Source organism: Mustela putorius, unplaced genomic scaffold, assembly GCF_011764305.1.
Source record: "Mustela putorius furo isolate JIRA1106 unplaced genomic scaffold, ASM1176430v1.1 tig00537303_pilon_pilon_pilon, whole genome shotgun sequence".
Taxonomy (NCBI): Eukaryota; Metazoa; Chordata; class Mammalia; order Carnivora; family Mustelidae; genus Mustela; species Mustela putorius.
The window spans coordinates 388,149-413,152 of record NW_025422441.1 but is presented as its reverse complement, the minus strand read 5'-3'; the positions used below and the strand labels follow the sequence as shown (position 1 = coordinate 413,152).

The following is a 25,004-nucleotide window of genomic DNA, read 5'->3' as shown; positions in this document are numbered from 1 at the left end:
TCTGGGAGGGGGGTTCTGGGCGGAGCTGGGGGGGGCGGTTGCAGGAGGCGGGGCTGAGAGGGGGGGCGGGTTCTGGGCGGAGCTGGGAGGGAAGGGACTATTTTAGGGGGCGAGACTGTGAAGGGATCTGGGCGGGGCTATGAGGGGAGGGGGGTTCTGGGAGGAGCTGGGAGGGAAGGGGCTGTTCCAGGGGGCGTGGCTTGGCAGACGGGCTGGACAGGGCTGAGAGGGGAGGAGGGGTCTGGGCGGGTCTGGGCGGGTCTGGGCGGGTCTATGAGGGGAGGGAGTTACGTGGGGCTGACAGCCTGGCCTCCCACGGGCTGTGGGCTCTAACGGGCGAGGGCGATAGGGTCCCCCCAGAAGGCTGGGAAAGATTCTGAGGAGACCGTGGGTGGAGACCGTGGGTGCCCCCAGCCTGGGGTCTCAGCGAAGGACGGGGGGGAGGCGCGGGGCCGGTGTCGGGGTGCGGCCCCGGGGGCTCCGGTCCCGGCACCCCCTTTCTTCGGGCACGCGCCCTCCACCCGCGGGAGCGGGGCCGTGGGGGCGGCCGCCCCGAGCATGCGCACGGGTCTCGCAGCGCGCGGGCGCGGAGTCTGGGCGCTGGGACGCGGGGCGGCGCGAAGCGGGGCCCTCCGCCGCCCCGCGCGCCCATGTACGCCTTCTACTCGCTGCTCATCTACATCTTCTACAGCCTCTTCCGTAGGGATGGCGGGGCTGCGGCGGCCGGTGACCCCGAGGACCCCGCCCAGGTGAGCGGAGCGCGCGCGGCGCGGCCGGTGCCCCCCCTTCCCGGGAGCGGGTTTGGCGGGCCCGCGCAGCGCACGTTCCCGGGGAGCTGGCGCGGGGGGAGGGGGGCCGTGCGGAGGACCCCGTCTCCGATGTGGTGTTGGAAGCCGAGACCTCGACTCCCTCGGCCCCGGGTCTCGGAGGGAGGGGGCCGCACGAGCTGCGCACTCGATGCTCAGAAGTCCCGCTGCTCCCTCCCTAGAGTGCGGGTTGCAAGCGCGGGGGTCGCCGCCGCCCCGACCAGCCCACGGCGGAGCTGTGGACCGAGCTGACGGGCCTGGTCGGTAGGTGCTGTCGGTGCGCCGAGAGCGCTGCGTCCCCGGGGCCAGGAAGGGAACCCGCCGCCCGAGAGAGGAAGGGGCTGCCCGCGACCTCTCGGGGGCGGGGGAAGGGGGCCCAGCAGGTGCTTCCCGGTGGCCCGGCCTCCGACCCGTGAGCCGCAAGCCTCGCTGTCCCGCTACCAGGCCTCCCTGGGTGCTCCGAATCTGAGGATGGGCGGGAAGAGGGAGCCGAAGGCCGCGCTACGGAGGTCTCCCTGGAAGAGGCTCTCGTGCGTCTTGCTGAGTTCCTCTCCGTCCAGCTGGGGGCGGAAGAGAGCTCCGGGAGTCCTCCCGACCTGACCAAGGTGAGCGGGGCTGAGGGTCCTTCTCCCGCTGACCCTTCCTCTCTGCACAGTCCTCTGGTCTCCCCGTGCGTGTCACAACCTCAGTCTCTTCTGGTCTGGTTCTTATGTCCTTTCCAGCCGAGCGATGTCCCCCCACTGTTGACGGTGACTGGTCAGCTCTTGGCCCTCCTGGCATGGATTCGGAGCCCCAGGGGAAGGCAGGCCCTGTCCCAGGGGACTCAGCCGGCGTTGGAGGGGCAGTGCCCCACTCCCGTGGGTGCGTCGGGCATAGTGCGTTGTAGAGGGTGCGTGTGGAGGGAGTGAAGCCCACAGAAACGGAGTGGCCCACAGTTGGGGGGCCCATGCCCACCTGTTCCTAGGCGTCCCCTCCTCCAGGTTAGAGAGCTCGTCAGTCTTAACTGCCCCCCCCCCCGCCAGGATCCCCATCTCGAGAAGAAAGCCCTTCCCTTTCACCAAGGGATGAGGCCCAAGGGCAGAACCCTCCCCAGCTGGAGGAGGACCGGAGGGCGTGGCAGCGGCTGGAGCAGCTCATCCTGGGGCAGGTAAGGAGTCCAGCAGGCCCCCGGGACTGGAGGGGGGTGAGGAGGAGATGCTCCATGCTGTGTCCTCCTCTCCTTCCCAGCTGGAAGAGCTGAAGCAGCAGCTGGAACTGCAGGAGGAGGAGCTGGGCCGCCTGCGCCTGGGAGTGGTAGGGCGTCGGTGGGGTTCCAGGAGGGGGTGGAGAGAGACCCCTGACTCTCAGGTGCGTCTCCAGGGTTTCTCTCTCCGCCAGGGGGCGACAGACTCAGAGAAAAGGGTCCAGCATCTGACCCTGGAGAACGAGGCTCTGAAGCAGAGCCTGAGCCTCATGCGGGATCTCCTGCTGCACTGGGGCCCCGCAGCCTCCACCAGGGCTCCCCAGGTATCCTCCTTAGCCACTACCGTTCCCGCAGTCTGGGGCTTCTGAACACCTGGCTACCTGCAACATGGCCCAGGGCCTGATGCTGCTGGAACCCTCTCTGCCCTCTCAGGGCCAGAGCCCCAGGGGGTGGACAGGCCTTGGGACGGTCTGCGCAAGGTAGTCCCCTCCAAGAGACCAGTGCCTGGGGGAGGACACCTCTGCCCTGTCCCGTGGACCTGTATAAAGTCGGGAGACGGGGACTCATGACCAGTTCAGTCTGCTGTTCTCGACTTGACGTCCCCATCCCTGAAATGGGGCTGGGGCATGCCCTCCCCCCTTGGTTGGCTCCTGGCTTCACGGCTGACCCGCCCACCTGCCCCCCCCCCACACACAGGAGGAGGCAGAGGCGTTGGTGGAGCTCCAGGGTCGGCTTCAGGAAGCCCAGGACACCACAGAAGCTCTTCAAGTCCAGGTGGGCACTGAGCCCAGGGGCCGGGAAGGCTGAGGCACCCGGGAGGGGGGTTGTCTGAGGCAGGCCCGGTAAGTGCCCTGTTTCCTCAGTGACGGGTGGGGTGGGGCGGGGCAGCTGGGGGTGCAGGAGGTGCAGCTGCAGGGCCTTCGGGGGGCCCTTCGGCAGCTCCAGCAGGAGACAGAGCAGAACTGTCGAAGGGAGCTACAGCAGATGCACGGGCAGCTGGCAGGTAAGGGCGGGGACCAAGGGCTCACGGGAAGGCCAGAGCGTGTGGGCTCTCCCTCACAACAAACTCTCCCCGCCAGGACTCCGGGCACGGATGGCTAGCCTGCGCCAGGGCTGTGGGGACCTCCGAGGCCTGGTCAGCACATTTACCCAGAGCTGTCAGTGTTCGCTCAGTGAAGCCCGGGGTCAGGTCAGGACCATCTGCTCCCTCTCCGGAACTCACTCTCTGGGCAGCCTGGTCACTGTTCGCCCATGGGGAACCCCTTATTCTTTCTCGTCACCTCAGGGGGCTGCCCTCTGTAAGGGGGGTGGTAGGTGCTGGAATCAGAATAGCTTGTGATCTCACACACCCTGGGTGTGATCTCATTTCTGTCTGTGCAAACTGGGGTGATAGTGAATCCCTCGCAGGGTTGCCAACCCCATAGGAGACAGGGGTCTTTCTCCCTTGTCCTCAGGTCCTGGGTCTCCATCCTGGGCCCACAGAATGGTGCCCGTAGGGGCCCAGAGCCACCGAAAGTTATGTTCTTAGCACCCCCACCCCCAGCTCCTCGACTACACCCACTTCCTCATATCCCTGTTCCGCCAGGTGTCCTGGGCCCTGGGAGCACTGTCAGCTGGCAGGGGTGGGACTCAGCTCCCTGAGGAGCAGCGGGGGCCCCCGACTGGATGCCCGGGGCGGCTGCTGGAGCTCAAGGGTATGGCAGGCTTGGACAGCGGAGGAAGGGGGGTCTCCCCATGCTTTCGGGCCTGGGAGGCAGACTACTGATGTGATCTCCCTCCCAGGAAATATCCGTGTGCTGTGTCGGTTGAGGCCAGGGACACCCTCCAGCCTGGTGAGCTCGGAGCCTGGCCCCAGTGGCACGGTCACCACCTGCTATCGAGGGCGCCAGCGTCGCTTCCGCCTGGACTGGGTCTTCTCTCCAGAGGCCAGCCAGGAGGAGGTGATGTTCTGCCCTCCGTCTGGGCTGTCCTTCCCTCCTACTGCTCGCGAGTGAGAAGAGGCTCTGGGTTCCCCTTCATTTGCCTTCCCAGTGGCTGAACTCCAGCCATTGAAGGGAAGGGAGCAGGAGGTTCTGGGAGGCAGGACTGAGAGCCTAGCTGGCCATCTCCTTTCCTTCTGGAATTTTCTCTTTGCATCATTTGACCAAGCTCTGCAGTGCCAGTGGAAATGGCACTATAGCCTTCTGGTTTAACAGAAAGGTTAACAATTGAAAAAGCATTTTTTTTTTTTTTAACCAGGAAACTAAGCAAAATGATCTTGTCTGAGATGATGGCCACTGCTCAGGGAGCTGGCTGCTGAGCGCGGCTCGGGTGCTGCTGTGATGGGGACAGGGCTGTAGTCTTCTCCATCCCGGCTTGCCGGCTGCCTACTCTCCCGGCCTTGGTGGAGCAGGCGGCCGTGAGGGCAGGCAGGAGGAGCTGGCAGCCTCTGCTCTCTGGTTGCCCGCTACAGACCCCCTGTAGATCCGTTCTCCTTCCCCCTCCCCTTTCCTGCCCACCGCTCACCACCTTGCTTCATACACTCCCTGCCACTGTCCACATAGAATTTGCCATTAGAACTTCTTCAGAGTTCAGGAACCAGAGGCGATCGCATAAGGGAGGGAGCAAGCAGACCTGTGTTGGCCTCGCAGGGACACAGTGTGAGGAGAGGGTCTGCCAGATGGCCAGGGTGCCCTCCCCCACTTCCTGGAGCACCACAGCTGTTTTTCACCCTCTCTCTCTATCTCACATGCCACCCCTGATCTCAGCCTGCATCCCAAACTTCAGCCCCGTGCAGGCCCCGTCTGTTGTCTTCTGGGCAGTCCTCTGCACAGGGCCCTCCAATTCACTGTGTCTGAACAGAGGAGCCAAAGGCATATTTCACTGAGCCCGCTCACTTGTGCTTGCTATCCGTGCCAGGGCACAGAGTCCCCCTATCGGTCACCCGCAGCGCTTCCTTCTGGTCACAGTCTTAGTGACCTCATGGCTTTTCTGGGTTCTGCCCTCCTTGCCAGCCATGAACATGTTGAGTAGAACTTGCAGGCTTCTCGGGTATCAGCCACCTTCTGGGCACAAGAGCTTGGCCATGTTTTGCTCAAAAGGCTGCTGCTGGGTCTGGAGGCCGACAGGAGCCGGGTCCCAGTGCCACCTGCTCTTCAGTGGCCTCTCCGTGGACCCTCGCAGGCCAGGGTCCCAGTGAGCTTGGCATCCACCATCCCGCACAGCTGGGGAGCCCTTTCGGGCTCACCCGTTATGCACTGAGTACTGCTCCAGTCCTCAGGTGCACGCTCCCCTTGAACTCTTGCGACAGGTGGCCCTGTACTCATCACCTCAGCGAGTGAAAACCTTAGCCCAGAAGGATGTCATGCACTCTGCTTCCCAGCACACCTGGAGTTGGAACCTGGCAGCCAAGCCCAGCATTTGGGCCCTTGGCTGCTGCTCCCCTGGGTCTCCCACGTGGCCCTCGGAATCCCAGTGCTCCACGTGGCTTGCTCCTTTTCTCTGTCGCATTCCTTCCCGTCTTTGCTGGCAAATTCTTGCAAATGCCACCTCCTCCAGGGAGCCTCCTTAATTTTTTGGGAGATCCACCCTTCCACCGTGACCCCAGAGCCATCCTCCCGGGGGGGAATCAAGCTTTGTTCGCTCTGTGTCCCGGTTCTGGGGCTTAGGACCCCCCCACCCCTCCCACCCCTAGGTCTTCAGGGAGCTGGAACCAGCTGTGCTGTCCTGCCTCCGTGGCTACAGTGTGTGCATTTTCACCTACGGTCAGACGGGGACAGGCAAGACCTACAGTATGGAGGTGGGAAGGGGAGACCCTGGGTGGCTCCTGGGGCCAGGGGCTGGGCTGGGAGACTGATGGGGTGCCCCACCCTGTCCCAGGGCCCACCTGAGGACCCTGGCATAGCTCCTAGGGCACTGCAGTCGCTGTTCCAGGAGATGGGGACGGGAGGGCAACATCGTGTGACTCTCAGCATGGTGGAGATCTACAATGAGGCCGTCAGGTCAGAGCCATGCTACAGCGCCTTCTCCTCACCTTGTGCTCTTCAGTTCCCCGTGGGAACCTCAGAAACCAAACCCTTCCCTTTCTCATCAGGGATCTCCTAGCCCCAGGGCCTCCTGAGCGGCTGGCCGTGAGGCAGGGCCCAGCAGGCCAGGGGGGCATTCAGGTGGCTGGCCTCACCTACTGGGATGTGCCCAACCTGGAGACGCTGCACCAGGTAAGGCTGCCCAGTGGCAACGCACCCCCGCCCCCTCCCACCTCCCAGCAGCCCTCCGAGGCCCCGCCTGTGCTCCCATCTAGGGACGCAGACCCTGCAGTGGGCAGGTCCTATCGCTCCGCCCTCCAGATGCTGAGCCTGGGGAGGAGCAACAGGGCCACCGCCGCCACCTCCAAGAACCGGCACAGCTCTCGGTCGCATGCCTTGGTCACACTGACCTTGCGCGCGGCGTCCCCACCGCGCGGGCCAGGCACCGCAGGTATCGAGGCGCGCACCCGAGCCCCGCGGGTCGTGGGGGCTCACAGCACCGGAGACCAGGGATCCCACCACGTCGGGCTGGCTCGCCCCCGCAGGCACCCTGCATCTGGTGGACCTGGCGGGATCCGAGCGTGCCTGGAAGGCGGGGGCAGCCGGCCCGTTGCGGGGAGACCGAGACGGCGCCCAGCGTCTGCGGGAGGCCCGGACCATCAATCGCTCGCTGCTGGCCTTGGGGGGCGTGATGGCCGCGCTGCGGGCCCGCCGGCCACACGTGCCCTTCCGCGACTCGCAGCTCACGCGACTGCTGCAGCCGGCGCTGGGACCCGGCGCCACGGCGGTGCTGCTGCTGCAGGTGGGCGGCGGCGGCGGCGGCGGGGCGGCGGGCGGGTCGCACAGCCCACCCCCCCCTCGCCGGCTCGGGGCCCGCCCACCAGCGCCGCTCCCCCGCAGATCTCCACGCGGCCCGAGGACCTGGGGGAGACAGTGTGCTCGCTGAAGTTCGCCGAGCGCGTGGGCCGAGTGGAGCTGGGGCCCGCCCGGCGCTGCAGGGCCCCGCGCTCCGGGACGCCCTCCTCCCTCAGCACCGACACGCCCCTCACCGGGACCCCCTGCACGCCCACGCCGCCCCCCGGCAGCCCCCCGAGTCCCGGCGCGGAGAGCGACTCCGGCTCGGCTCTCGGGACCCAAAAGAACGTGTCCTCCTAGCCTGGACTCGCGCCCTGCCGACAGAGCTCCTACACCCTCACAACCTCCTTGATCTCAGAGACCCCCCTCTCCCCTCAAGTTGGTTCCCTTGCCCCAGGAGTGAGGAGGACTAAGCGCAGCGACAGAACCGACCCTCCCTCCCCCAGCCCCTCCGCTTCCTCCTTATCACCATTTGCTGTTATCGGCGGCACACAGCGGGGGATGCCAGACCCGCAGGAGGTGGACCCCGCCGTGGTTAGCCCAATCACCACCCCATCACAAAAAATCAGACTTGGCATTAAAATGTTGTCTACTCCTTTACTGTTCCATTCCCCACGACCACCACCAAAAACAAGTAGGATTTTGATTTCCTTTTCCCAAAAAAGGTGCTGCTACCTCATTCCCAGGCAGAGGAGGTAGGACAGGACTTTAGGCTGGAGCCGAGATTTAGGTCCTCCCTCCCCCCAGCCCGGAGCCAGGGAGGGGAAGTGACACACGGTGATGGATGGGTAGAAGAAGGACAGACGGACAGAGAAAGTGGGATCAGGAAGGGGCTGCTGCAAGCAAAGCCCCTACTCTTTCCAGTCTTGTCTCGGGGGGTAAGGGAGGCATGACGACCATCAGGGCCAGCCAGGGTGGTGCCCGCTGGATCACAGCCCTTTGGGGGGCAGTCCGATAAACAGCATGGATTCTCAGTACCGCTGGTGCTTGATGCTTCAGGCTGCCGTGGCCACCAACTCCTTTTGGACCTCCTGGCCTTGGTTCCCCAGCAAGCCAGGGGCGGCAGGGAGGAAAGCTCCCTTGCCCTAGGAGCCTCCCCGGCTGTACCAGGAGAGCAGCCAGCCTGGGGTGGAGGCACCTGGGGCCCGGGAGTGGCTGACCCACACATCATAGATGCTCTTGTTGGGTGGTACCCCCTGGAAGAGGGCATCTAGATCCCAGAGCAGCCCTGGGGGACCCTGACTTTCAGGGGCCACCCCCCAATAGGCTGAGCTGGTTGAAGGTGGACACTGGGGACAGGATGTGGGCGGCGGTAGTGGAGCCAAGGGCATCACCACATTGGGAGTGTAGATGGGCAAGTAAGAGGTGGGCAGCTGCCCCCAAAGTGAGGCCCTGTGACTCCCACCGGACAGCACCCCAGGATCTGGAGAACCCTGCAGTAAGTGGAGGGGCCAGGCTCTGTGCTCAGGGGAGAGGGGCGAGGGCCTGCTGGTTCCCCTCTGGGAAGTCTCCGCATCTGCTCTCCTGGGCCCAGGAACGGGGCAGAGGGGCCACAGAGGCCTCTCAGAGGGCAGGGGTGGAGTGGGCATCACCTTCTCCCCACTGTGCTCAGAGCCTGCCGGACCTGGGCTGCTTCGTGGTGCCCCGTCCCTGGGATCGCCTAGCAAACACTTTATGCTGAAGCCCTCACTGGGTGGTGGCTGGGGACTGGGTGGCGGCTGGGGACTGGGCGGCCGGTAGGGCCAGCCGTGCAACACGTAGGGGCCCAGGTCCTTGGCGAAGGCTCCCCGCGTGCCCCTGCTCTGCCAGCGCCGGCAAAGGGCGGTGTTCTGCAGCCGCAGCGCTTCGGCCGGTATGAGGCTCACGTCGACTGCCCAGAAGTTGCCCTTGGCCTGCGGCTTGGCGGGATCTTTAGGCACCTGGAGGGGGTGGGGAGGCTTGGGTGCGGCCGTCCGACCCCAGACACACAGGATTTCCGCCCCAGCTCCGACCCTCGCCCTACCCCACCTTGCGGAAGCATCGGTTGGAGGAGAGGTTGTGGCGGATGGAATCCTTCCAGCCCTCGTAGTCGTCCTTGAAGAAGGGGAAGGCGGCCTGGACCTGACGGATGATCTGAAACCACCCACCAACCGGCCAGTCGGCCCGGTGTGCCGTGAGCCCGGACGCAGTGGGCGGGGGGCCAGCACCGCCCCTCCCCCCACAGCCGGGCTTAGGGGACTTGCCCGCCCCCACCCCCCAGAACTCGTCTACGCTGGAAGGAAAAAAGCCCCGAGGGAAGGGTCCTGCCTCTGCACCTCCGCTCTTTCCCCTGTGCCCAGGCCTCAACTGGCCGCACTGAGCTCAGCTGGGCAGGGCCAGGAGGGGAGCGAAGACGGACTCTGAGCCTCGGAGTAGGTGGGGGCCGGGTCTGTCGAAAGATCCGATTCTCTAGTGTGAGGGGAAATGGGGGTCCCTCTCACCTGGGCCAGCTTCAGTCTGCGGGAGGGTGCGGCCTGGATCACCAAGGCAATCATGGCCAGGTAGGTGTAGGGTGGCTTGTCATGCCGCAGGTATCTCTTCTTCCTCCTCTTAGGGGGCTGGGAGGACGAATCCGACCCGGGAAGCCCCAGACGTGGGCTGCTGCAGGGCCCCATGTAGGGGAGGCACGCAAGCTGGGCAGGGGCCTGGCCCCGTGGAGGCAAGGCAATGGGGCAGCGCGGTGAGGAAAGGCTGGGGGCCTGAGGCCGGCGGTCCCGGCGGGCCAGACCCTTTATCATTCGGATGGAAGGGGGAGGGGCAGGGAGGCCGAGGGAGGGAGGAATAGGCGGTGGGGGAGGGGAGCATGCAAGGGCTGCCACAATTAGCAGGTTTCAGTTAATCTGGAAGGGAGGGGCAGGGAGGATTCCAGTGGGGGCTGCGGGCGGCCACCCAGGCCTCATTCCTCACCCCTGGGCTGCCTTCAGCACCCCCTACAAGCTGGAAGGAAAAGCCTTTGGAACGGGCCTTGTGACATGGTTACTTTATCCTGTCTGGGCTGGGCAGGGCTTCAGGCGCCCATTTAAGAGCTGATGGGGTTGATTTACCCACAGTTGACCTGCCAAGAATGGGTGGGGCCTGCCCAGAGTTCAAGGCTGAGCAGCTTCCGGGACCTAGGTGGTCGTCGGAGGGCCTCCTGGAGGAAACCGCAGGAACAAAATAGGGACATGTTTAATTCAAGTAATTTTCCCAGGGGCTGCTGCGGGTCCCCAGTGGATTCTCGAGGCCTAAGAGGTCCCTTCTATCCCCTCCTTGGTGCTTGCTAACAGCGGGAGCTGACCAGCTCTCCTTACTCCTCGTGTACCTCACTGGCTCTTCCTGGCCCCAGAGGACTTTTTGGAGGCAGGCTTACCTCCCTTCTCTTTTTTGGTCCATTGGACCCAGAGCTCTAAATGTTGTTATCCAGGAGGATGTCCCTCATTCTTTCGGGGCACTTGGGGAGTGCTCTTGGGTGTGTGTTTGTAGGAAGAGGAAGAGGTCTCCTAGCTGGAGGGGTTTACTGGACACTTCTTGGGGCCAGGCCTTGAGGATACAGCTTCAAGGGTCATAGTTCCTGTCCAGGGAGCATGAAAGGACCACCTGGCTTCTCCCTGGATAGGACTGAGAGCACAGGTGTTTTGTGTGAGTACACAGGAAGGCTTCCCAAGGAGCCACAGGGTCCTGGGGCTTCCTCTAGGTAGAAGAAGACATTTCCCAGGCAGGTGGGGGTTGGCCTGAGTGGAGGAGGGGCATAGGGAAGAGAGTGGAGGCTCAAGACTGGGGAGGCCTGAGGGGCGAGCATCCTCTGCTCAGGCCTGCCTATAACCTCTGTGGGTTTTAGCAGGAACAGGACCTGTCCCAGAAGTGTGGTCCCAAAAAAGTGCCTCTGGCAGGTGCCCTGAGACTTACTGGTTCTCTTGATTCCCAGACGCAATTCTGTCTCCTCTCCTTCTCTCTGGCCATCTGATCCATCAAGGATTTTGAGTTAGTTAAGGCCTATGGTCTGTACCATGACGGGAAGACCAGCCCTGCCCTTCACCAGCAAGTTTGCCCAAGGGGGTACTGGGCCCAGGACACCAGCAGTGGTGGCTGGTGCTGGTGTCATGGTCCCCAGTCCCAAGGGAAACCACAGGAGCCCAGGGACACACTTTGTACCACTCTACTCCAAGAATTCAGCTTTTCTTGGGTGCCCCCCCCCCGCAACATTACACTTTTTTTTTTTTTAAGATTTTTATTTATTTGACAGACAAAGATCACAAGTAGGCAGAGAGGCAGGCAGAGGGAGAGGAGGAAGCAGGCTCCCTGCTGAGCAGAGAGCCCGGTGTAGGACTCGATCCCAGAACCCTGGGATCATGACCCAAGCGGAAGGCAGCGGCTTAACCCACTGAGCCACCAGGCGCCCAACATTACACTCTTAAGTGGCTGGAAGTCCGCAGCGCACAGCCAGCCGGTGGTGAGGGAAGGCGCGCTGGGGAGTCTGGGGCGCAGTGGACGATGTAATGCGGCGGAACACACACCGCCCCCTTCACTCTCACACTCCTCTCAGACGTCCTGGGGGTTCCTCCGACCCCGTGTCCCTTTGCGGCGTCCGCGGAGCTCTCGCTGAGCTCGCGTCTCACCGCGCGGCCACTACGGAGGGGCTCCCAGCCCCGCTCCACCAGCAGAGAGGTCTTCCCCTTCAGTCTTAAGGCATCACGTCCCCTCCACGGGCCCTCCCTTGCTGGGCCTGACGTTCAGGGCTCCCCGAGCCCCGCTACTCCTAAGTGGCCGCTCTCCCCCGCCCCCTCAACCACCGCCTCCGTGACTTCCCCTGGCCCCGGGGCACCCGGTCCTTCCCCTTTCAGGTATGCTTTTCCCTCCGTCCGGGAGGACTCTGCTTTGTCGGGTGGACCCCGGCCATGCCTCAGAAGCCCAGCCCAGACGGCCGCCCTCCCCAGGGGGGCCCCTCTGACTGCTCGCGCCTCCCGACCCATCCGCGCCGAGGACGCCCCCGCCACCGAGAGGCTCGCGCGGCACCGCCCGCAGCCCTCCTCTCGGGGCAGGCCCCGCCCCCCGGCGGATCGGGCCCGCCCCCCGGCTCCCGTGGGGCGCCGCGGCTTCCGGCTCTGGGCCCCGCGGACCGGAAGTGTAGCGTTGCCATGGCGAGAGCCGGGCGCGGGGCCCGCCCCCGCGGCGCCCAGAGGAGCGCGGGGCCGCGGGAGCGGTGGACCGGCGCGGGTTCCCGGCGCTGCGGCGCGGTGCACGCGGCGGAAGGTGAGGCGCGGACTTCCGGGGCCCGCGGCGGCAGAGGACGCCGGCCGGGCAGGGGGAGGCGGCGGGGGCGCGGGGCCGAGCGCGGCGTCCGCGGGAGCCCTGGCCGGCCCTCGGGGAGGCGGGCGCCGGCGCGCGGGTCGGGAGCGGCTGCTCGGCTGGCGGCCTGTGCGGGGCAGGCGCCCGGAGGGCTTCTGGCCGCGGTCTGTGTGCGGCCCGTCTTCGTTTTGGCCGCCTGTTGGGCGGCGGCGGCGCGAGGCGTGCGGCCGGGGGTTCGGGCCGGCGGGGAAGGGACGTGCCCAGGCTTTGTGAGGGCGTTGGAGCGAGGCCAGACCAGAAACTGGAGCTTCTCCGGGGTTCCGGTGGCCTCCGGTGGGGATCCTGGGCGCCACCTCGCAGACCAGGGTCCGGGTGAGAAGCACGAGCGCGCCCCAGGGCCCGGCCCCGCGCTCCAGGCCTGTGGGGGAGTGTCCAGGACTGGTTGGGGCCCTTCAAGGCCCTGCAGCAGGGCTGAGGCGGCGGGGGGATTAATCTCCATGGGTGCAGAGAGCCGAGGCGTGTATGGAGTCATGCCAGGTTTAGGGACGCCGGAGAAGGGCTGTCCCTCCTCGGAGCTCTGGCCGTGCCTTCCTTCCTGGATCTTGAAGTTGGGAGTGGAGCGGGCTGTGGGGGCACCACTTTGCTCTTCTCAGTCCCTGTCTTGGCTCAGCAGGGAGCCCTCATGTTCTCTCTGGACGGGACTGGGGTTGTCCTGAATCCCAGAAGAGGCCTCTGCTCCTGGCTGTGCTGCCTAGTGCACGTCCGGGGCGGTGAGGGGAGCCCCAACTTGGGGCCCTGGGGCCAGGTTCTCTAAGGGGCTAGTGACTGCCGGAAGGAGCCTGCACAAAGGCTAGCACTGGGCTCCTCATTGTGATGGTGGTCTTCCCCTTTCCCAGCTCCCCAAGCTCTTGTTCAGACTGGGGTGAGGAAGCTCCAGAAGGTCCTTCCCTCCTTCCCTCCCTATGCATGGGCTGGATCTCCTCCCAGTTGGCTGAACACCCCCCCACTCCCCAGCCCTGCTCTGCTGTATGTCCTGGCCTCATCTCTCGGCTGCCTGGGGTGTGCCTGGACTTTGGTCTCTCCTGGCAGCCTGGGAAGAGGGTTTCTGATTCTGCGGACTCAGCCCTAGATCTGTGTTCTAGGGATCTCCGAGTCTTTGGTCTCTCTCAACAGCCTGTGTCCACCGTGTGTGCTTTTGGTACTTCAGGGTGAGGCAAACCTCCTAACGTCCGGTGACCCAGCACACCAAATACGGTGAGGTGTTTGGCTGGGTGGACTTGGATGGCCCTGACAGCAGTTGATCTGTCCCCACTCTTCCTGGTCACCGGGTGACACTCAATGTTGTTGGCTTCTTATGAGGAAATGTCACAATTGAATCACTGTTTTAAAGAAAGATTTTACTTATTTATTTATTTGGCAGAGAGAGAGATCACAGTAGGCAGAGAGGCAGGCAGAGAGAGAGGAGGAAGCAGACTCCCCGCGGAGCAGAGAGCCCGATGCGGGGCTCGATACGAGGACCCCGAGATCCTAACCTGAGCTGAAGGCAGAGGCTTAACCCCCTGAGCCACCCCAAGTGGCCGTAGTACCTTCAACGGACACAGGCTCCTGCGTGAGTGAGTCTCCACACATCCCACGCCAGTGCCTCTGCCACGGTCTCCGCGGTGCCAAATCAAGGCACCTGGGAGGCTCTTCCCTCCCGCTCCAGGCTCTCTGAGAACTTCTTCCTAAATGTCTTTGATTGGGGCCCTTCCTGTCCATCCCTTCCACCAAAGAGCCTGCCTCCGTGACTCCTCCTGACCCTCCGGGATCGCAGCACTTTCCCCTGACCGGTCTTGGCTCTGTCTTCGCTGCTTGCCTCGGAGTGACTGATCTGAAACGCAGCTCGGGTTCTTGAAACCCTTCCTCACAGACTGGGAAAACCACTCAGCGGCCTCTGCCGACCAGCCCCCAACCTCTGCCCCCTGCCCCGGCCTCGGAGCACTTTTCCGTGCGTGTGTCCTGCCGCCGCTGTACTGAACCCATGAGGTGGTGGAAGGGACAGAGCAGGCCTTCCCCACCCTTCCAGGTTCTGTGGCCTTCGCCCCGCAGCGGGGAGGACAGAGATGTGGGACTCTTCCGCTCTGCGGGGGCGGGGGTGCCACGGAGGAGCAGGAGGTCAACCACCAGGAGCCCTGTGAGGGCAGTTATGGTAAGGTCTGCTGGTGGATGTTGGATTCCGGGCCGTGTCCTTTCTTAGCAGCCATGACAAACCCAAAGACTGAACAATGGGTACCGGCAGAGGAGCGCCTGGGACCAGGTGAGGCCACGGGGATGGAGGCTGCAGACAAGTCTTCAAAGAAGTTTCTGTGTGAAGGAGATGAGTGTGTGGGGGAGGTGGGGGTTGGAGTTGGTTCGAGTGGGGAAGTCTGTGGAGATCCAGAAAGATTAGGGAGGTTGTGGGCGTCAGCAGAGGAGTGACTGTATCTTCAGGGTCCCAGGCAGGTAGAAGGGGGCTGGTCTGCAGGGGGAGGTGGAGGGTGGGGTAGTTGTCCTGCCGAGGGGCTCCCAGAGCCTGAGGCCAGTGCTCTGTGCTCAGCCCTGTCTTGCCGCACCGGGATTCCCTGTAGCCTGGGCTGTTCTGTGATGTGATGGTTGTGGTTTTGTTGACTTTGTGTGGTATGTCCTGTAAGCTTCACCCCCACCCCCCGACCCCCGCCTGGACCTTTTCCTGTTTGTTTGTTTTTTAAGATTCTATTTATTTGACACGGAGAGCCAGAGAGGGAACACAAGCAGGGGGAATGGGAGACGGAGAAGCAGGCTTCCTGCTGAGCAGGGAGCCTGATGTGGAGCTCGATCCCAGGACCCCAGGACCATGAGCTGAGCCAAAGGCAGACGCCTAATGACTGAGCCACGCAGGTGCCCCTCCCTTTTCCTATTTAGAAGGAAGGGAGGAGGGTGTGGTTGCATGTGACGCTTTGGGAGTCTCCAGGCCTCAGATGGAGGGTCAGTTTTCTGCTGAGCCCTGCCCGCAGTCCAGTAGGTTTGAATGCCCCTCCCTGTGCTACCGGGCACAGGGCAGAGCCTTGCCATTGCTGATGGACCTTGCATTTTTACAGGCCGGGTGTCCCTGCGGGTGGGGCTGAGTGATGTTCTTTTCCCTCAGACCAGCTCAGCCACAAGCTCGGAGGCCCCTCGGTCACAGTCACGGTCCGTACCAGCCTCCCAGCGCTGGGATCGCAGTTACCGAGCACTTCCTGCAAGTCAGGCACTAGGCTCAGCTCTGAGGACACAGCAGAGGACACAGTAAATGGCCTGTCAAAGATTAGAACGGGGTGGGGAGGCTGGCTGGCTCAGTCTGTTAAGCAGGTGACACTTTTTTTTTTTTTTTAAGTTTAAGTTTTTATTATTTGACAGAGAGCGCAAGTAGGGGGAGCAGCAGGCAGAGGGAGAGGGAGAAGCAAGCTCCTTGCTGAGCAGGGAGCCGGATGTGGGGCTTGATCCCGGGATCCAGGGCCCGAGCTAAAGGCAGATAGATGCCCAAAGATTGAGCCACCCAGGTGCCCCGAGCAGCCTGCCTGGTTGTGATCTCAGCGTGGTGAGACTGAGCTCGGTGTTGGCCTCCCTGCTCAGGGTTCTGCTCGAGATTCTCCCCCTGCGCCCCTGACCTGCCTCTGCGCACGCACGCCCGTGTGTGTGTGCTCGCTTTCTTTGTCAAATAAACACATAAATAAAATCTTTAAAAAAAAAATTAGAACAGGGTGAAAAGATAGGAGAGTGACAAGGTGATCACAGTAGTCCTCTAAGGAGGCAGTATTTAAATTGTGACCTGAGCTGCACAAAAGGAGTGAGTAATGCTAAGATCTGGCGGAGGAACTTTCCAGACACAAGGAACAGTTAGTGCAAAGTGGGAGTGCTGGTGGAGATGACCGCGTCAAGTAAACATGTGACAGACAAGGGGTCGGTGGGTGTTTTTTCCTCTGAAAAGCTGGGTAGTGGGGCCTCCGGGTGGCTCAGTTGGTTAAGTGTTTGCCTTTGGCTCAGGTTATGATCCCGGGGTCCTGGGATCGAGCCCCGCATCAGGGAGCCTGCCTCTCTGCTCTCCTACCCTCGTGTGCGCGCGCTCTCTCTCACTATCACGTAAGTAAATAAAATCTAAAAAAAAAAAAAAAATGTGCAAGCCATCCTTAGCTCACGGGTCATCCAAAACCAGATGGCAGGCCGTGGTGGCCAGTCCCTGTGCTAGATGCCGAGAACACGGTTAAGGCCACTCACTGAGTCCTCATTACAAACTTACAAAGAAAATAGCATTGTCATTCCACTCGCAGATAAGGAAACTGCGGAAAAGAGGTTGGGGACTTGACTGGTCGTCAGCTTCTTGCCAGTTCAGACCCAGCTCCCGGCCTCTGTGGTACCTGGAGCTGGAGATGTCCGAGGTGTAGGAGTAGGAAGCAGGCCGGTGCTGAGTGTGCAGGGAGATGGCGAGGCAAGCAGGGGCCAGACCACGAAGGCTGTAGAGGCCGGGATAAAACTTCTGGACCGTGTACTTGTTTTTAATACCAAACTTGATTGGGGTGTAATTTACATACAGTGACGTGTACCTGTTGTTGTTTTTTTTTTAAAGATTTATTTATTTATTTGACAGACAGAGATCACAAGCAGGCAGAGAGGCAGGCAGGGGAGGGGGAGAGGGGAGGAAGCATGCTCCCCGCTGAGCAGAGAGCCCGGTGTGGGGCTCGATCCAAGGACCCTGAGATCATGACCCAAGCCGAAGGCAGCGGCTTAACCCACTGAGCCACCCAGGCGCCCACTGTGTACCTGTTTTAAGTGTGTGGTGGGTTTCGGTAGACGGACGTTGGGAAACACCCCGTAGCCAAGATGTACGGACGTCGGGAAACACCGCCGTAACCCGATGTCGGACCCCCTCCCGGAGCTCCCTGTTCTCCTGTGGGGTCAGTCCTCCCTCCCTGGGCCCCAGGCAACTACTGATCGGCTTTTCTGTAGATTCACCTTTCTTAGAATTTCACATAAGTGGAATCCTACAGAATGAACACTTGGTGTCTGACTTCTTTCACCAGACATGATGTTTTAGGGATTCAGATTGGTGCAGGTGTGAGTAGATGATTCTCTTTGCCTGCCTGCCTTCCTTTTTTTTTTTTTTTTCTAACTAAACCCCCCCCCTTTTTTTTATTTAAAAGATTTTACTTATTTATTTGACAGATCACAAGTAGGCAGAGAGGCAGGCGGGCCGGGGGTGGGTAGGGGAGAGGGGGGAGGGTGGGGAAGCAGGCCCCCCGCTGAGCAGAGAGCCCAATGTGGGGCTCCATCACAGGACCCTGGGATCATGACCTGAGCCGAAGGCAGAGGCTTTAACCTGCTGAGCCACCCAGGCGCCCTGAAAGCAGCATTTTTTGACGGAAAAGCAGCGAGCTGGTTAGCCTTCTGGCCTCTAGGGAGTCAAGGCTGGAATGCCCAGGAAACAGTAATAGCCAGAGCAGCCAACAAAAGTATAGCGTGCAGGGCGCCTGGGTGGCTCAGTGGGTTAAGCCGCTGCCTTGGGTTAAGCCGCTGCCTTCGGCTCAGGTCATGATCTCAGGGTCCTGGGATCGAGTCCCACATCGGGCTCTCTGCTCGGCAGGGAGCCTGCTTCCCTCTCTCTCTCTCTCTCTCTGCCTGCCTCTCAGTGTACTTGTGATTTCTCTCTGTCAAATAAATAAATAAAATCTTTAAAAAAAAAAAAGTATAGCGTGCAATAATGCATTTCAGACATAGGAGCCATTGTAAATTTTATTCCCATTGTAGGTGAGAAGCGCTCTCTGTTTCTGTAACATTCCAAAGTCATGGATACCACGAAGGCACACCAGCCATTGGTGTAAATGTTTACGGTTTTACCGTTGAGTGAGGTGCAGGTTAGAGCAAGGGCGCCGAGCAGCTTGTGTGCTGGAGTAGCCAGAGGTCAGAGTGCCCGCTCGGTGACTGCTGAAGGGCTGGCCATAGCATGCCCAGCACCATACTTAACCATTTTCATCCTTTTGTTATTTTTTAAATTTTAACTTAATTTTATTTTTTTAAAAGATTTTATTTATTTATTTGACAGACAGAGATCCCAAGTAGGCAGAGAGGCAGGCAGAGAGGCAGGCAGAGAGAGAGGAGGAAGCAGACTCCCCGCTGAGCAGGGAGCCCGATGTGGGGCTCATTCCCAAGACCCTGGGATCAGGACCCAAGTCGAAGACAGTTGCTTAACCGACTGAGCCACCCAGGTGCCCCCCAATTTTTTTTCTTTTTTAAGTGATCACTACATGCAACGTGTAGTGATCCCAAAGCTCTGACTCCAAGATCACGAGTCGTGCTTCGCCCCCGAGCCCTGCCAGAGGCCCGTTCTCATCCTTGCCGTCAGAACCGTTGCCGAGGCGGGAAGGCTGTTGCCGCAGTCGCTTTCTGCACGTGGTCGTGGTCGGGGTGAGTGGGAAGGTGAGCTCAGCAGTAAGCTGGGGGGTGGGGGGGTTGCGTCTGGATGCAAACGTAGTCTTTGTTTCAAGATCAGATGCCCCAGGATTGGCCCTGAGTCTGAACACCTGCTGCTGTTTCTGCATGCCTGGGGAGACTTCATGGCTCTCCAAGGCCAAAAGTTTTAACCTGTGGGTGCTTTCTCCTATGAAGGGGAGCAGAGAAGCAAATCCTCTCCGTATTATGATAAAGTAGACCTTGCGGAAAACTCTGTCATCCAAATTAGCTTTTAAGGTTTGTGAAAAAAGTAAGGGCTCTTGCTGACCCTGGGGCATTGCTACGCAGGTGGATTAATGTTCTTCCCGAGTGAAGAGAAAACGATCCTGGCTGTTCCGAGCACTGGAACACGACCGGTGCCCGGCACAGGGGTCTGTCCCAGGAAACACTGCTCTCCGTGGGAACGGCTGTCAGCAGCTGGGGGTAGGAACAGGAAGGCGCTGGGGCCACTTACTGCTGGGGGATTCTGGACAGACTTCTACCCAGTGTTGCTTAGGTTTTCTCAGGGGTAAAATGAGGGCGTCCCCGGGACTGGCGCCGTGGGTAGTGAGGCCCTGAGCCTTGGGGTATGTTACAGGTTTGATGCCTTAAGAGCTTCTTTCTAGGTATTGATTAGTCCGGGGAGACGTTTTGAGGCTCTGAGTCCTGATGGCAGGTGCATTGTGCGTTCTGCCCAGAACATTTGAGGATTTTCCCCATAAACAGGGTGGTAGCTGTAGTCAGAGACAGGACATACAAAAGATAGCAGAGGATCACTTAGGTCCCCTGGTTGGCTACTTTGATTACTGTTGTCAAATCCTAGAATCATTTCCCCCCTTTAGGAGAAGGAAGTTCTGGCATGATACTTTTCTGAGCCCTCAGTCCAATAAGGAATAGGGGTGGAGGAACTGAGGAGAAGAGCGTGCACATTTCTCAAAGGGCCCGGCGAGGGAAGGGGCTCGGACACACGCAGCTGGGGAAGCCTGTTGGAGGCCCCACCGCGTGAGCTCTTGCAGGACGGCCAGTCTGGGGTGGCTTTACAGCAGCGGGGCTGAGCGCGGGCTGTGGCTCTGCTGTCAATAAGGACACAGAGACGTGTTTCTGGGCCAGGCAGCGGTTTCTCCAAGCTGGAGCCGAGTTCCTCGGAGTCTCACCACAGGGACGCAGGACACTCGAGCGGCGGGCTGGAGTGCTTCACTGTGCCACGGTCCTTTCACCAGCGCCTTGGCTCTTTTGTAATAACAGCAGAAACCAGAGGGGTTTGGTTTGCGTAGGGGCCTGCATGTCCTGGAGTTGAAAATTAGGAATATAATTGCTTGGAACACCTGGGTGGCTCAGATTATGAGCCAGGGTCCTGGGATCAAGTCCCACGTGGGGCCTCTGCTCTGCCTCTCCACCTGCTTGTACTCACTCTGGCTCTCAAATGAATACATTTTTAAAACTCTTAAAAAAATTTTATTGATCTTTTATGTTGGCTCACCCAGCATGTGAATGATACGGCTTGTCAGATGAAATCTGAGCGGACGTAGCTTCATCTGCGTCCTTCTAACTAAAGCAGAAGGACCCGGTTTGGCCTGTTCGTAAACAGAGTTACTGCTCCCTGGCTGGATCTAGCATCGAAAGGAAGGCCCGAATATTCTTTGAAGACAGCTTGGAGTGGATCGTAATCATGAACAGGTCCATCGGGCTTCTGTGTCTAAGCCTGGATTTTGTTCCATCCGGCAGCTTGGAGAAGCCCCTGTCGCTGGTCTGTGATGCCTGGCCGGCCTTTTGGTATCTTGGCCAAAGCTAGTGTTTTGTTTCCGTAACATTCTTTGCGGGTGTTCCCGTCTGGCTAGCTGCGCCCAGTGTTTCGCCTGGCTCTCACAGGTTCCATGTGGCCCTGTGGGTAAAGGTCCGAGAGACCAGGTAGGGAGTTTGGGTCAGTGCGCCGACCTCAACGGCTACACGAGGGCTGTGGGCATCGAGCGCATTCCAGCCGTGGTTCTGTTCTGCCTTGTCTAGGGAACATAAGAGACTTGGGGCTTATTTATGTGTTTGTTTATAAAGATTTTATTTATTTATTTGAGAAACGGGGGCAGAGAGAGCACGATCGGTGGGGAGGGGCTGAGGGAGAAGGAGAAGCAGACACTGCAGGGCAGGGAGCTGATCAGGACCCGAGTGGAAGGGACACACTCAACGGCCTGAGCCCCCGGGCGCCCCGGGGGTTTATCCACAGTCTCAGAAGACTTAACCTTGTTTATTTAGTTATTTATTTGTTATAAAGATTTTATTTATTTATTTGGCAGACAGAGATCACAAGTAGGCAGAGAGGCAGGCAGAAAGAGGAGGAGGCAGGCTCCCCCAGGAGCAGAGAGCCCCATTCTGGGCTCGATCCCAGGACCCTGAGATCATGACCTGAGCCGAAGGCAGAGGCTTAACCCACTGAGCCACCCAGGCGCCCCAACTTTATTTATATTTTAATTAATTAATTAATCTCTCTGCCCAATGTGGTGCTCCAACTTCCAGGCTCTGAGATCAAGAGTCTCATATTCTACCGGCTGAGCCAGCGAGGCGCCCCAGAAGACTTAACTTTAAATTCTATTTTTTAAAAGATTTTATTTATTTCTTTGACAGAGAGACAGTGAGTGAGGGAACACAAGCAAGGGGAGCCGGAGGGTGCTTTTTTTTTTTTTTTAAGATTTTTTAAAATTTTATTCATTTGACTGAGAGATCACAAGCAGGCAGGCAGAGGGAGAGGGGGAAGCAGGCTCCCCATGGAACAGAGAGCCCGATGCGGGGCTCAATCCCAGGACCCTGAGATCATGACCTGAGCCAAGGGCAGAGGCTTTAACCCACTGAGCCCCTCAGGCGCCCCTGAAGGCAGGTGCTTAACGACTGAGCCCCCCAGGTGCCCCTTAACTTTATTTTTTATTTATTTAAAACATATTTTATTTATTTGACAGCGATCACATGTAGGCAGAGAGAGGGGGAAGCAGGCTCCCCACCGAGCAGGGAGCCCGATGTGGGGCTCGATCCCAGGACCCTGAGATGATGACCTGAGCTGAAGGCAGAGGCTCAACCCACTGAGCCCCCCAGGTGCCCCGCCCCTTAACTTTAAATTTTTATTTATATTTATTAATTATTTTTAAAAGATTTTATTTATTTGACAGACAGAGATCGCAAGTAGGCAGAGAGGCAGGTTGAAAGAGAGAGAGGAAGAAGCAGGCTCCCCGCCGAGCAGAGAGCCCGATGTGGGACTCAATCCCAGGACTCTGGGATCATGACCTGAGCCGAAGGCAGAGGCTTAACCCACTGAGCCACCCAGGCGCCCAATATATTTATTATTTTTTTATAGAGTGTACTTTGGGGTGGGGAGGAGTAGGGGTAGCGGGAGAGAGAACCCTAAGCAGGTTTTCTCCATCTCCTGGCCCTGAAATTACCACCTGAACCAAAATCAAGAGTGACACTTAACTGCCTGAGCCCCCGGGTGCCCCAGAAGACTTCACTGTAAAGGGGCAGGTTTTAGTGGGTTCAGGAGAGCAGCCGGTGGGAGTGGTTCAGAGGAAAAGGACGTTTGGCCGAGAGAACGGAGGAAGACAGCACCGGAAGCCGGGCCTGAGCACAAGTAGTCGCTGCGCGTCTGCGGACGAGGATGGGAAAGGGGGAAAGAGGGCTCAGAAACTGTTGGACGCCTTCACTCGGTTGTTCGCTTCAGTTGATTCAGAAATAGTTTGTTTGGTTTTTTTTCCAAGGAGACATACTTCGAACCCTAAAGGCACTCAGAAGCCTCCAGAAACCGTTCACGATACATGTCCAGTTCCGGTTCCTTCTCTTCCTCCTCCTTCCCGCCCTTCCTTCTCTCCGGGAGCGGCCGTTCATGTTCTAGATTACTTTTGGGTAGGTCATCCCTTTGCTTACAAATGGGCATGGGGAGAGACCACAGTTACTGAAATTAAAGCGGCCAGAGTCCCAGTAGGAAGGACACCCCCAAAGCATTTTGATCTCTGGGATCCAGTTTCTTAGTGGCTATTCTATAGAGCCAAGAGGTCAGTTCCTCAGAGGCACAGTTTCAGCAGGAACAGCCCGGCTCCAGGAGGAGTCCGTCCCCAGGCCAGCATGGTCCCCATAGGAACAGTCCAATTCCAAGCAGGAGTTGGACTGAAGACCAAATGGGCATTCCCAGAAAAAAACAAGGCCTTCAGACGGACCTTGCACAGAGCATGGAGAGCAGAGCTTGAAATCTAGGAGAAAACTTAGTCTCTGACTCCAGGGCCGGTAAGAAAGCAGTGAGCTCGGTTGGCTCTGAGGGTGCAGGCACCTCGGGGCTGCTGGGGATCTTCTGGATCTCACTTCTGACCACCAAGTGATGCTAACCTTGCAAATGAAACTGCCGGTTACTTGGCAGCAGAGGTGGATTTTTTGGGCACAGCAGGGACTCGCAGCCTGGAGCCAGCAAAGCCGCCTGCGGAGCGAGGGAGAGCAAAGTCTTTCACGGTGGCAGGGGGAGCTGGCAGGGGCTGCTGGCAGGGACCAGTCCAGGAGGAAGCGGAGGGCTACAGTGTGGTGGCTTCTCCTCCTTGGCTCCCAGGCTGTGGGGAGCAGGAAGCCTTCCTCCTGCGGTGGGGGTGGGGGGGCGGGGGCAGGAAAGTGGCCCCCAAAGCAGTAGCCGCTTGGAAGGTCCCAGTCAGGCTGAGCTTGAGGGCAGAGCTCCTCCTGCTGGCCGCCGACTCCGCCCGAATGAGGTTTCCTTCACTGATTTTCATGTTCTCTTGTCTATTGCTGTGTGTCACCTTACTCCAAAATATAGTGACTTGGGGCGCCTGGGGGGCTCAGTGGGGTAGCCTCTGCCTTCGGCTCAGGTCATGGTCCCAGGGTCCTGGGGTCCACCGCTGCATCAGGCTCCCTGCTCAGTGGGGAGCCTGCTTCTCCCTCTCCCACTCCCCCTGCTTGTGTTCCCTCTCGTCATCAGATGAATAATAAAATCTTTTAAAAAATAAATAAAATCTTTTTTATTAGTTTTTTTTAAAGATTTTATTTATTTATTTGACAGAGATCACACGTAGGCAGAGAGGCAGGCGGAGAGAGAGGAGGAAGCAGGCTCCCTGATGAGCAGAGAGCCCGATGCGGGTCTCGATCCCAGGACCCTGAGATCATGACCCGAGCCGAATGCAGCGGCTTAACCCCCTGAGTCACCCAGGTGCCCCTGTTTTTTATTTTTTTAAAGATTGTGTTTACTTATTTGAGAAGGGGTGAGAGCTAGAGAGAGCGCACACACGGAGGGAGACAACTAGACAAATCTCCAGTCTCATAAATGTCACTGTTACACATTTTATGATTTGCTTGAATTTGGATCCAAACAAGATGCCAATGTTGCACACAGTTCTAAAGCTTCTTGAAATATGTAGGTTCCCCGACCATCAATTTCCCTGGATGCTCAGTTTATTTGTTGAAGAAACTCTGTCACTTGTTTATAGTTTCCCACCGTGAGATCTTCTGATTGTGCTTCTTTGGTGCCCTTTGATCGGCTCTCGGCTCTCTGTCTCCCGCATTTCCTGGGAACCGGAGTCCCGGCAAGCCTCCATCGGATTCTCTCTAGTGTTTCATTGTTTACGGACACTGCTCAGTATAAGGTGGCTGTCCCTCCACTGTGTGGCACAGTGTCCAGGTGTCATTTTTGTGGCTGATAAAAATTTCTGGGAGGGTTCGTGCAGGAGAAGCGAGCAAACAGACGGTGGCCGGGGAGAAGCGGGTGGGGAGGACGGGTGGACGAGTTGGGGGGGCCGAGGAGCGCCCCGGCAGCAATGGGAAAACAAAACAGAAGAGCATCAGAGTTCTCTGACAAGGAGCCTGTTTGGTTTTCGGTGTGGATGCCAGCGTCTGGGTTTGATGGGTTTCAGTCCGTCCCGCTTGCTCTTTGGACCGCCTCAGTCCCGAGGTGGCCCTGTGTCCGGCGTTGAGGGCGTCGGATGCGGCCCGCGGGCTGACTGCCCCGTCCTGCTTGTGCTGTGACGAGATGCTGCGCGGTGAGCTCAGACATCTCCAACCCCAGGCCTGGAATCAGCCTTTTCTACAAAGACGTTTATAAGGAAAATGTTTTTTGGTTTTTTTTCTTTAAAGATTTTATTTATTTATTTGAGAGAGACAGGGAGAGAGAGCATGAGTGAGGAGAAGGTCAGAGGGAGAAGCGGACTCCCCTGGAGCCGGCAGCCCGATGCGGGACTCAATCTCGGGACTCCGGGATCATGACCTGACCCGAAGGCAGTCGTCCAACCAACTGAGCCACCCAGGCGTCCCAGGGAAACGGGTTTTGGAGCACCCTTGCTGCTGGGCTGCTCACTGTTTCTGAGCCTTCCCCATGGACAGAAGTAGGAAGTCTGTTTTAAACGGAGTAGCAGTACGAGACTCTGTTGGTAGTTTCGGGTCAGATTCGAG

At 59.5% G+C, this 25,004-nt stretch overlaps 3 protein-coding genes across 14 annotated transcripts in view; 2 read left to right on the top strand and 1 right to left on the bottom strand.

The window, feature by feature from the left end:
• The first annotated feature begins 269 nt into the window (after positions 1–269).
• KIFC2 (kinesin family member C2) lies at positions 270–7,443 on the top strand. 9 transcript variants are annotated; one of them, XM_045074220.1, is made up of 18 exons: positions 273–749; positions 989–1,070; positions 1,251–1,411; positions 1,529–1,667; positions 1,829–1,953; positions 2,034–2,099; positions 2,166–2,312; positions 2,686–2,763; positions 2,929–2,992; positions 3,069–3,178; positions 3,575–3,683; positions 3,772–3,929; positions 5,663–5,767; positions 5,848–5,969; positions 6,062–6,185; positions 6,269–6,444; positions 6,539–6,795; positions 6,894–7,443. In XM_045074220.1, exons 1-18 carry the CDS (start codon positions 651–653, stop codon positions 7,259–7,261), a joined length of 2,490 nt encoding a protein of 829 aa, XP_044930155.1. In that variant the 5' UTR covers positions 273–650; the 3' UTR covers positions 7,262–7,443. The 9 variants fall into 9 exon arrangements, with proteins under 9 accessions (XP_044930161.1, XP_044930155.1, XP_044930153.1 ...); XM_045074218.1 differs by having other exon boundaries at positions 2,878–2,992; XM_045074219.1 differs by having other exon boundaries at positions 274–749; positions 2,184–2,312; positions 2,878–2,992.
• Positions 7,432–9,686, bottom strand: FOXH1 (forkhead box H1). The gene is made up of 3 exons (XM_004779399.3): positions 9,308–9,686; positions 8,856–8,960; positions 7,432–8,767 (listed from the first exon to the last, which is right to left on the bottom strand). The coding sequence occupies exons 1-3, from the start codon at positions 9,602–9,604 to the stop codon at positions 7,934–7,936; spliced, it is 1,236 nt and encodes a 411-aa protein (XP_004779456.2). The 5' UTR covers positions 9,605–9,686; the 3' UTR covers positions 7,432–7,933.
• Positions 9,687–11,965: 2,279 nt separating this feature from the next.
• Positions 11,966–25,004, top strand: part of PPP1R16A (protein phosphatase 1 regulatory subunit 16A) — a 34,056-nt gene continuing 21,017 nt past the window's right edge. The window contains exon 1 of one of the 4 annotated variants that reach the window (XM_045074050.1): positions 11,966–12,095. The gene's annotated coding sequence lies outside the window, so the exon portion shown is untranslated. Of the gene's footprint in view, positions 12,096–13,670; positions 14,428–22,278; positions 22,470–25,004 lie in introns of those variants that run through there. The other 3 variants (XM_045074053.1, XM_045074051.1, XM_045074052.1) reach the window with 3 other exon arrangements.

What these genes read in the sequence shown, in the direction of transcription:
- FOXH1 (XM_004779399.3), bottom strand. Translation starts at nt 9,604, where the DNA reads ATGATAAAGGGTCTGGCCCGCCGGGACCGCCGGCCTCAGGCCCCCAGC. An exon ending in GCAGACTGAAGCTGGCCCAG is followed by an intron (nt 8,961 to 9,307) that starts GTGAGAGGGACC and finishes GGGTGGTTTCAG; the next exon opens with ATCATCCGTCAGGTCCAGGC. An exon ending in CCAACCGATGCTTCCGCAAG is followed by an intron (nt 8,768 to 8,855) that starts GTGGGGTAGGGC and finishes CACCCCCTCCAG; the next exon opens with GTGCCTAAAGATCCCGCCAA.
- KIFC2 (XM_045074218.1), top strand. Translation starts at nt 651, where the DNA reads ATGTACGCCTTCTACTCGCTGCTCATCTACATCTTCTACAGCCTCTTC. An exon ending in GCCGCCTGCGCCTGGGAGTG is followed by an intron (nt 2,100 to 2,165) that starts GTAGGGCGTCGG and finishes GTGCGTCTCCAG; the next exon opens with GGTTTCTCTCTCCGCCAGGG. An exon ending in GCGGCTGCTGGAGCTCAAGG is followed by an intron (nt 3,684 to 3,771) that starts GTATGGCAGGCT and finishes TCTCCCTCCCAG; the next exon opens with GAAATATCCGTGTGCTGTGT.